This window comes from Physeter macrocephalus, chromosome 18 (assembly GCF_002837175.3).
Source record: "Physeter macrocephalus isolate SW-GA chromosome 18, ASM283717v5, whole genome shotgun sequence".
Taxonomy (NCBI): domain Eukaryota; kingdom Metazoa; phylum Chordata; class Mammalia; order Artiodactyla; family Physeteridae; genus Physeter; species Physeter macrocephalus.
In genome coordinates this window covers 80,348,583-80,360,226 of record NC_041231.1, presented here as the reverse complement: position 1 = coordinate 80,360,226, position 11,644 = coordinate 80,348,583, and the positions used below count along the sequence as shown (strand labels likewise).

The 11,644-nt window shown below is 40.5% G+C and overlaps 1 protein-coding gene across 1 annotated transcript in view; it reads right to left on the bottom strand.

Moving 5' to 3' along the window:
- The window catches only part of OPN5 (opsin 5), a 26,070-nt gene extending 14,663 nt beyond the window's left edge, over positions 1–11,407 (bottom strand). The window contains exons 1-4 of the mRNA XM_007127388.2: positions 11,278–11,407; positions 7,334–7,453; positions 3,832–4,002; positions 224–558 (exon numbers count right to left, since the gene is read on the bottom strand). Of these exons, the coding sequence (XP_007127450.2) occupies positions 224–558; positions 3,832–4,002; positions 7,334–7,453; positions 11,278–11,407 (756 nt within the window). The remainder of the gene's footprint in view (positions 1–223; positions 559–3,831; positions 4,003–7,333; positions 7,454–11,277) is intronic.
- Between the last annotated feature and the right edge of the window lie 237 nt (positions 11,408–11,644).

The following is an 11,644-nucleotide window of genomic DNA, read 5'->3' as shown; positions in this document are numbered from 1 at the left end:
GGTAGATATTAGATGTGTGTGTGTGTGTGTGTGTGTAAATGAGAGTGAGATAGAGACAGAGGGAAGAGATACTACAAAGGTTTAAATAAATAATAACAAAGTTCGTAAGGATATAAACAGTGGACATTCAAAGTTCTCCCAGTCTCCAACATTCTCTATCCTCTTTGCCCTATGAAGTCTTAATAGATTAGAAAACATGTTTGTAAATTATGACTGCAGTTACCTTGGTCAGTTTCATTTCCAGCACATGGCTGCTATGGATCCGACTGTCAAAATGAGCTACTTCTTTGGAGGAAGACTTAACCTTAGCAATGATCTTCACATAGGAGAACACGATCACAGCCGTTGGGAGCAAGAGGCAGAAGAAGAGGATGTTCAGGATGAAAATCTGGCCCCCTACTGAGGCCTGGGCCAACCACCAGTCCAGGGTGCACGAGGTTCCGAAGGGCTCAGGTGCGTAGTCCCCCAGACCTACCAAGGGCATGGTGGTCCAGAAGGAAGCATAGGCCCAGATGATGGCCAGGCAGATGTAGGCGTGCTTTCTTTTCAGCCAAACCCCTGGAGGTGGAAGAAGAGCATTACCAGGATGTAATCTACCCTCCACCCAGATACCTCCCTTCGATAGGTCAAATTCCACATCCAAAGAGTTAATCCATTGGATTCTGGGAGAAGTGGTCAGTAACCAAAGCCAGAGGGAGAGTAGGGTGGAGGGAAGAGAGTTCCAGAGCTTGGGCCCTTTTTCCAAGAGAATAAAACTGGAAGTGATTTCACAGGGAAGGCTTTCTCTAGGCATCTGGGAGCCTTGGGAGGGGGAAGTGACAAAAGCTGGGAAGAGGTGGCAGTAAAAAAGATGAGAGACGCTGAAGACAGTGGAAGATCTTGGGAAAACATCCGGAATGACCTTTGAGATCCTATCCAGGACAACTTGTATTCTACCAGAGGCCAACTGGTAGACTATAAAGATGGAGCCTAAAAAAGCATGTGTTAAGGGTTTATCTAAGGTAGAGTTCTTTGCGGGAGAAATGATAAGACACTGCCTGTATCTTTAAAATACGCTTCTGCCTAAAAGCTCGTGTGCCTCTCACCTAAGCACTCGTGGAGTGGGTGTTGGTGCCAGGGTCATGACTGTGTGGGGTGACGTTATGGGTGACCCCACTGGGTGAGAGCAGATTTTGAATCTTCCAATGTTATTAATACGACAGTCACATTCACACAGCCATAGATAGAGAAGTGGGGAATCTAGGTAGATCATATCATGTTCTGCAAAAGAAATTCTGTGAAAATATTTCCAGTAAAACAGCAAAAAAAAAAAATGAGCTCTGTGTCTCAGCACTAGTTTCCATTCGCCGAAAGAGAATTCCAAGAGGCAGAAACAGTGCAGTCATTTAAGAAAAGCTGTAAAGCGCTAGTGATCATTTGCAAAAGTTCACTACAACCACCTAAGACAGGTCAGCCTGATCTAGGGCTTTAGCCTGCAGGGGAGATGACCTCCATACCGGTTATTGCCTGAAACCCAAAGGGCCAGAGAAGTAACCCCTAACTGCCTTGCTTTTTGGTAGCAGAGAAGAAATATCAAAACATGCTTAATAAAAGCCAAACGATTTCTTCAGCACAGACTCAAGGCCTGGCTCTGTTTAGTGTCATGTGAGGTCTGGGAAATCAGAAGGGCTTAATCCTTCTCATTTCTAGTATTTGACCCTCTTCATGTAACCTTTCCAGACGTTAGTGTTCTTATCAGTAAAATGGAGAAAATAAAGATATACTGCTTACAGATTTTGATACGGGTGAAATGAACAATGCCAGGCCTCCTTTGCAAACTATGAAGAACTACACTAACACGAATATTTACTCCTGTGTTTGTCTTATTTGGCGCTAACAAGAAATATAACAGATTGTTTCCTTTGTCTCTATTTTTTCAAATATACGGTACCATAAAACGCAAATTTCACGGACCCACCAGATAGGAGTAACAATTACGTAGCCACAATATCTGTCAGCTTTCAGTTATCCATTATAATGGAGAAAACACTGGCACAAATAATTATATATATTTATAGGAATGTGCATAAGCATACGTAGAAGCATTTATGGTTAGGGTTACTTAGTGAGGTGTTTTATACTTACATTCGGTTATGGTGAAAGGCTGTCAAGTACAGGAGGGAGTAGATTAGTAGATTGGTTCTGTGATGCTCCAGCAGTCAGAACTAGGACCAATGGGTGGAGGTTACTGGGAGGCAGTTTTGTCTTAATATAAGGAATAACATTGTAACAACGAGAGCAGACCAATCAGAGAATGGGCTGCCTTGTGCAGTAGTAAGCTCCCCGTCACTGGTCACTGGAATTATTCAAGAAGAGGCCAAGTGGCTGTCTGTCAGGGATGCCTTAAAACAGTTTATCACATTACATGGGAAAAAGGTCTACATGTCCCCAAGCGACCTTCTAATTCCAGCATTCCAAGACACTGTGTGGAGTGTATAATTGTGTGACAAATCAAATGATGAAACTAGACTATCGAGAATCAACCTTAGAAGAAGCTGGAAAAAAATATATAGTTCCCATAGGAATTATGCCCTGCAATGATTCTGGGGATGGGAAGCCTCATCTCTTTAATTGACCCAAAGCCTAAAGTCAAGAGAATATTTAAAAAGCAGAGACATCGAGGTTTAGTATTCCTCAAATATTCCCAGGAAATTGAACTTTTGTTTTTTTGTCTGTAACATCTATATTTAAAATCTATTTTGATATGACCAAAAATAAGTTTATAGAAAAATATTGAATCTGAAATCATCCAGAATAGTTATAATTGTATTTTTTGTATTTTATTGGAATTTTTGATTCAAGCCATTTCTATTGCAAGTTTTAAGCTGTTTAGAAAAAGAGATGCAAATTTTTTTTAAAGGTGAGCCTGGATGGTGCAGACATTGGGCCATGACCCTACCCCTGCCCTGACCCCCTGCATGTTTTTTTTTTAAATTTAGGACTGTACACTTTTCAATTATAAAGAGAAATTCCACCCCATTGAGAGTGTCACATCAACTTGATCCTTCCCATTTCAGGCTCCAGGCCATAGTCTGTCCCCATGGTCACAACAATCAAGCTGATTGAGATTAACAAACAAAGCAGCGCAGTGGGAACCAATATTATTCCCTGGTTGCACCTGGTTCTCAGTATTAAATTTAAAGGGCCCAAATCCTTCTCTTTTGGGTTCAATAGATTTCCAGAGCCCCAAGAAGCCAAAGTACGAAAAGTTTATTTTTCACATGTAGAATCGTCTTATCGTTAAAGAAAAATCTTTAGCCTCTGAAAATTTGTTTATTGCTGGCTCACCCCTGACCAGCTCTCTTAGCTACTCGTCTTTCTACCTACCAAGACCACAAAAAGAGTGTTGGGCGGTATTTCTGTATGTATGTCCTTTCCTGCAGGCACGGCTCTCTAACCTGGAGGAGAATTCCTCTTCTCTGTAGTCATAGGAATCCTGAGTGCTAAAGGAGAACCAGAAACTTCTTTCCATATAATTATATTTACTACTTGGGGAACCAGCTAAACATCTTGGACCCAACATCCTTTCAATGTATAAAATGCATTCTTTTGCTTGTATGGCATAACACGGTAAAAGCTTACACACTTTATACAGAAAAATGATCCTTTTAGAAACCTACATTGACACAGGTTCAAATCTTTAAGCATAGGTTAGAACAAGATAAGCTATAAGTAGACATACTCCTGATCTCTGAGGTTATTCATAATCCTTATTACCTCTGGGTAAAACATGTACCGCTTTGACAATCCACCTAGATTTGACTCTCAGGGAATAGAAACCTTCCTACTTACCATACGATAAATAGCAGATTTTCAAGTACCGGTCCAGGCTGACAGCAGTCATGGTGATAAGACTTCCACAGCCGAAGAAAAATCCAGCCCATCCATACCAACGGCAGCCAATCCAGCCAAACACCCAGCGGTGACAGAAGCAAGAGATGATGGTGAACGGTTTGCCTACAACTAGAGTGGCAAGCAACTTGTCAAGGGAAGTTCCCTCCAGTTAAAATTTACCTCACCTACCTCAACTCGCTGTTGAGTTTTATCCCATGCAGACAACAGAGAGCTCTTTTCTGAAATGTTAGGTCCAGTGTGTTTACAGCCAGACCCAGATTTCTGGGATTTAAACTATTTATTCCTTCAGGCTTCATCAGTTCGTTTTGTTTGTTTGTTTTTTTACTTTCTAGAAAGTAATCTTCTACTTTAATTCATGCCCTGCACCCGCCTTATCCAGCTGTGCATTCAATCTTCCCCCTCTTTGAAGGAAATGGCTGAGGAAGCTTTCCAAAATCTGTATCTGATCCATCTATCAAAAGAGGGTTCCCCAACCTTAATGCATTAGAAGAACCAAGTAACTGACATTGGCAGCCTGCAGGTGCCAGCCTGCCCCACCCCTCCCAGGTGTGCCCCGTACCTGGTACACTGTTAGTTCAGTCAATTAACACATATTTATTGGGTGCTTTTCTAAGTTAGACACACATCGCCTCTAGTGGTCTACACAGCTGGTCTCATACTCTAACTGGCTAGACTGGGCACCCTCATATCAGAGCTTCCCAGTCCTATTGGGTCTATACCCCATTGTCAGTGAGGAAACCCAGTGTAAAAGAATTACTTCTTTGTTTAACAAATGAACTATTTAGTGCCCATTATGCAACAAGGTGCCAGAGGACAAAGTGGAGATTAAGATTAACAGATTCATTTTTAATAGACAGAGGGGGCAAAAGAAATAAATAATTTGTAATATAAGATACAATATGATGGAATGATGGGTCATGATGAGTTCCGGGAAGAAAAATGAAGCAGAAGAAGGAAATAGACAGAAATGGTTGTTTTATATCAGGAGATCAGAGAAGACCTCTCTGCGCATGTGATGTTTAGGTAGATGCTAAATTAGTGGTTGAGAACTCGAGCAAACATCTAGAGGGAAAATATTCTAGGCAGGGGAGACAGCAAACTCAGAGCTTGAATTGAGTGTCTGCTGGGTGGGTGCTAAAGACAGAGAAAAAGACAATTGAAAGTGACTCCGATGGAGCGAAATTTGTGTCTGTTGTGCCTGGGATCCATCAGCAAAAGGTATTTTAGGCTTCTTTCTGGAGTGGAGCTTTTGATGAACCTATGGGATGTCATCTAGAACCTTCGGGATGCCAAAGGGTTTTGATGGACCTCTTGGAAATGTCTCTCCCTCCTCCACTAGGTAGAATGGTTCTAAACCCAGCTGCACATTAAAATCACTGGAAGAGTTTTGTTTTGTTTTGCTTTGCTTTGCTTAATTTTAAATATCAGTGTCCAGAGCTCCAATCCCCAGATAATCTGATTTAATTTATCTGGATTTAATTTATCTGACTTCATTTATCTGGCTGGGCCATCACAATATATTGTTTTTAGCTCCCCAGGTGATTCTAATACATATACATGATTGAGAGCCATTGATATTTAAACAAATATTAGTTGTATAGATGAAATACATCTGGTCTCTAGGATGTGTTTCTTCAAGGTGCTTATAATGGAATTAGTGAATCAAGAAAAAAAATTTAAAAGACAAAAATTTTTAAGGTTTATTGGAAGGAAAAAATGTATTTAAGAGATAACCAGATGTTGCAGAAAATGATCTGAGTTGATCAGAGAAAACTCACCCATGGCAGAAAATGCTTTCTGGTGAATTACTCTAAAGATATATACAGAGTAATGAGGTGGTTTATGCAATTCTACAGCGGACTTACTTGGTTGAAAGCATTTTCAATGCATCTGACCAATTAAGGACATTTTTATTCAAGCCTAGTCTAATTCAGCCTTAAGCATCAGTCGGCTGTAAGCGAAGGACGTGACTGAAACGGCAGGTTTCATTCAATCATTTTACGTTCAGTACCAGCGAGAGAACCACTAGGGGGCAACATGGTGAGCTGACCGGAGAACCATCATTAATGTTGCGACACCGCCATCGCGTGGCCAAAACGAAAATGGCAGTCACTTTGCAGCCTCGCAAATTCTCTGAGGCGTATCGCGACTATTTTCACAGAAAGGGGCCGGATATGTCACTTTCCTCTTAATGTGCATGTGTATTTTCCAAAAGAGGTCATGATATTTCAGTCTGTCCATACTGAGTAAAGTCTTCCCAAATAACCAAGATCATCCAAACTCAGTGAGAGGGCAGCACATCCATTGCTGTGTAATAAACAGTGACTCAGTAAGTAGACACATCACCAAGACTTGTTTTCAGAGATTGGCAGTGGCAGAAAAATCCACTTATGAAGAGAGAAACAAATACCGGGAAACATTTTAGAAGGGATGCTTTGGATGAGACCCTGCTAAAAGATTTCCAGTGGAAAGATGAGTTGATATGTGCTATTCAAACTCAATTTCCCTAATTCTAGTAACTTAAAACCATATGCTATGTAGCAGAAAGTGGGGATCCAGAGGCATATTTGAGTGTATCTAGGCAACCCTGGAATTTTATAGATTAATGTAAAGGGAAGTGACTGACCCAAAATTGTTCATATTTGTAAAAATGAATTACAGTTAAAGAGAAATTTTATTCCAATTCCTCCTTGCTGGGTTACCAGAGAGGCCAAAGAAGCACGAAATAAACCAGTGGTTCAAAATTTTGGCCGCACAATAAATTTACCTGGAAATTCTAATTTTAAATAACCTGATGCCCAGGTAACATTCTCAACTAATTAAAAGCAAAATTTCTGGGTATGAAACCCAGCCGTGAGTTATTTTTGTTTTGTTTTTGTTTTTGTTTTTAAGTTCCCCAAGTGACTTTTTTGTGCAGCCAAGGTCAAGAACCACTGAACTAGAAGCTTCCTATATTTGCAGTCAGTCCCTAAGCCACACTTAAATATGTCATTACAAGGGCAACCCTTCCCCCTTCCTTGGCTCACCTTACTGACCCATCATTTATCCTTAAGACCTTACCCCCTTGATGTTTATTTTAACAGATTTCCCTAAGGGAGTGAGGGATGTAACAGAGCTCAAAACAGTGATCTAAATCCTGTCTGTTAAGTTTCTGTTTTCTGAATCATTTAGCCCACTATACTGTGAGGTATCCAAAGTTTCATGTATCATTTCAAATTGGATCCTCAACATCTAACATGCCCGGCACATGGAATGGACTCCATCTATGTTAAATGGATGATCTCTTTAGCCAAACAACACTCTGCTGACTTACCACAAACACTGTAAAGATGATCTGTGAAAGAAGGAGCAAAAGAAGCTGGCGGTAGGGTGATCTGTGAGCCAGTGAGGACTTTATAACAGGGCATTCAAACCCCCAAAGAAGAAATGGCTGCGTTACCTGAAATCCCCAGATCACAGATTGCTAAATTGATAGTCATTATTTCCGCAGGTTTCAGCTTCTTTTTTCGTCTAGAAGACATATAAAGGACATACCCATTTCCAAATGTGGACAGAATCCCTACAAGGAAAAATATAAATTTCCATCGTTAAAACTAGGATTTAGAGCTCACTCAGATATGAAACACTTCTCAATTTCAAAAAATGGACACCATAGATTTAGAGGGTAGCGAGAGGATTCTAAATAAAAATCTAAGTTAAGAAGATGAAATAAAAGGCATGAGTTGTGAGTGACAGGCGAGGGATGGTTTACCTCCAAAGGGATAGGAGTCAGGGATTGTCAAACGGCACTTACCCAGCAAAAGAACCACTAATTTCCCAGCGAAGCGCAGTAGGGTGTGGGAATCCCCATGGTCAGTTCTTGGACTAAATCCCCAGGACGGAGCATCTCCTCAGCCATTTTTAGAGTATTAGCTTTATAGAACTCCTCCCCTCTGATGAGAAGGGTTAACCCCTTGGCTATCGATAAATTCTGAAGACGAAGTGACCCAAACCAAATGAGGTGCTTTCACTCTTCTTGTGGACTCCTGAGGGGGGACCAGCATTCAGGAGAAGCAGAGGCCAGATTAGGCTGGCATGACCCCCTGCAAGGACAGGGTCATCTCCTGGAGACACATCCAGGACTTTTTTGCATCCTGAGGACATGGACGCTGGATATCTGCCACTGCTACTGGAGTCGGTATGAAGGGGAAGTGGGTGACAATTCATAACATGGACTCTCCCACTCCCACCAAAGGGAGAGAAAGTGGCCGTCAACCCACCAACCTACCAACAATGATATAAATGTGTTCCCACTTTTTGATATCCTTTTATTAATGACTGGCTTTGACATTACAATGATACTGTTCAAAAGTTCTTACAAACCCAGTTTAAATCCAAAAAGACCCAATCCCTACTGACTTTAGTTAAGAAAAGAATACACCTACTTCCATAGCTTAACATGTAGAGTAGATTTCTTCAGGAATTCTTGCTTCATAGTGTAGCTGTGTATAAATGAGAATCTGGTACAGCTGCCTTTAGTAGTAAGGAATAAGGAGAGTATTAACAGGAGAAACCCAGATTTTTCTATCTTAACTTCTACTTCTCCACCACAATTCATTTGGGGGGGCAAGGGGGAAAAAAATGTGTGTTTCCGCTGATGGTATGAAACCACCAGGCACTAACTGCATTGTGCTTTTAGGAAATTCTGAATCCCAGGAGTCAGTGCTGCCTCGTGGTCTATTAAAACCTCTTTAGCTTTCTTAAGACAGAGGAGGAAAAAAATAGAAGAGGTGGTGGAGATTCTAAACCAACTAAAATGAAACCCATGTCGCATTAAAGGAAACCAGCTAACAAGGCACACTGGGAAACTAAAATGTGAAAACATGGCTAGAAAAATTATAAACACATGCCTTCTACTTCGTGTCCAAAAAGATTAAAAAAAACAGTAATTATGCATATGCATTTGATACACAAAGCTCATTTAAACATCCTTTGTCTTTTTACTTCTCTTTTGAGAATATTGATTTTCTTATTTTTCCTTTCTTAAATTATCTTTACTAATGATTCATAAGGCTTCACCCAGTGCCCAAAGCTTATCAAAAAATAGTCAACTCTCTGCGAGCTGCATGTTGATTATTCCCACAGGCAATCTCCCGTAAGGGAGTATCAGGAGAATGCAGACTTATTTTTAATGAGAGTTAAAGGAAAAGAAAATTAAGAAGGTAAAAGCTAAAGTGAGGGGGACATTTTTGGATGACCAAAATCCTGACTCTTACTATGAATACAAAAAATTTAAATCTCATATATAGACTGTTAATGAACTACATATTTCTAGTAAAAGAGTAGAGGACGGAAATGGGTCTCTAGTTTATTTCTCCTCTATTCCAAACTCACATTATCTTTTCATCTTCCAGTTTCCCCTAAGACTTGTAGTATTTAACAAAGCTCACCAAGAATGTCATTCCACTCAGGTTCCTTAAAAGGAATCTGGGCACATCCCCAGGAGGGAGGGAACCAGACACAGCACCAAGCCCAAGACTGGGTCGAGGATGAGTCCAGCCCCCACCAGCTGACCCTGGCCTCATCCTGAACGAACGACTGCTCTGGAACCTACGTTTGGCTCCACCCGCGACTCCCTGAGTGACCTGAGGCTCCCTTTGTTCCGGGACTCTTTTCGGACCCCTTTATCTGGTGCCTCTTCAGCACTCCCATTTGAATATGATTGTAGATTTTCCTTCCACCCCTTAATCGTCCTCCCTATTTTGGGTCATCTGGAGAAATCTGTCAGGTTACAGATGCTACTTTGTATTTCATTCCTTGCAATTGATTGCGACAAATTTAATTTATAAGATGTCTATTTTTCTGTCTTTTCTGATCATTGAAAGTACTTACTTATGTTTAATAAAAATGCAATGTGGATTTTACTACCAGGTAGTCCCTGTGCGGGGAGAGAGTAGTTTGCCCATTTTGTTCACTTCTGTATTCCCAGCAACTTAAACAGTGGCAAAGGATAGGCACTCCATATATATTTGAGTCTGAAAGGACATGGAGGTCCATTGATAAGAAACAGAATTTAAATCAGTACCATAATAACTAATAACAAAGCCAAGGACCCAGGGAATCCCTTTGCAGTGGAATTTCTGATTCAATTTCATCGATTCCTTTTGCCTCAAGCACTGACCATAGAGGGGTCTCCAGACTTTTCTAATGAGTTTGGCTAATTTCAGGAAGTTAAATGAAAGTCTTAGCCAGTAATAAGTAGATGAGAAAGAGAGAGAGAGAGAAGGAGGGGGAGAGAAGGAGAGAGAGAAAGCTTGACCCAACAACTGAAAAGATTAAAGGCAGACACACCTAAAGACATAACCCACCTGCACACTGGTTACCCAAATTTAAAACAACGATTTTAAATGTAAGAAAAGTATTGTGGTTGAATCTAATTACCTAGACTAGTGCTGTCCGATAGAAATATAATGGAAACCAGAAATGTGAGCCACATATGTATTTAAATTTTTTCTGGTCGTCATACTAAACAAAGTAAAAATATTACAAAATTAATTTTGAGAATATATTTATTTAACCTAATAGGCCCAAAATGTTATAGGTTAGACATGTAGTCGATTGTTTAAAATTATTAATGAGCTATTTTACATTATTTTTTCTGGTCCTATGTTTTCAGTATCTGGTGTCTATTTATACTACAGCACATCTCAATTTGGAAAAGTCACAGTTCAAGGACTCAGGAGCCACACGTGGCCACCACATTGGATACCAGAGTCTGGAAGCAGATGCACCATGTTGTGGATCAGGCACGAAAACTTTTGACCCTGAACTGACTTCCATTTATTATTCATACATTTTTTTCAACTCTCATCAAAATCACTTAGTGATGCTATCATGGTGGGACTTGACTTTAGGTGAAGTAAACACAGTGAATCCATCCTGACTACAGCATTGGGACAGAGTTCTCTCCATTGTGAAAAGCAGAGGCTAAACAAGATGAGTTCTAAGGTCCATTCTGAGACTATACTCTTATCCTTATATCAAAAGTATTTGTCAAAAAGTAAAAATATTCTATTTAAATAAGAGCTCATTATCATTAATTTTGTCATTCGGTAGACTAGCCTACTATCAAAGCAACCAAAATGAAATATAGTCTCAAGATAAATTATTTTGCTGTAAAAGTTCTTTGGATTATCGAGGGAATATTTATCCCTAATAATAAAGATAATAGAATCATTTCTATGAAATAGGTATGAACTCTGATGCCACCCCTTCTTCCTGCTTCCTCCCCGCTGTCGATCTCAAAATATCCACTTAAGTGTTGGAATCTTTGTGCGAAATTAACATAGCAGCCCATGAATTTTCTAGATGCAGGCTTTGCACTGAAAAGGCAAGGAAACTTACCAATGATTATTAAGTAAAAGCCAGCCACTAAATCCGCTTCCCAGGAAAGTTTGGAAGCAAAGGGATCCCCCTCCCGAAGGTAGTACGGCAGGCGCTCATCCAGGGCCGGAGCCGTGTGGTTCAAAGCCATGCCCTCCTCCAGCGCCAGGGTCTGAAAGGCAGATACGTGGAGGTCACAGCAGAACTGAAGAAGCCAGCCCCACCCATCTCATAACCACGCCCCCCGCTTTAAAATGAAAAGCACGTTCCCAGAGTCATGCTTGAGTCTCTAATTAATAACTGGTGAACACTTGAACGTTTTTCTTCCATGATCCAAATATGTCAATATTCAATTCTTCAGTGTGTAGATTAGCCAAGCCTATGTTAT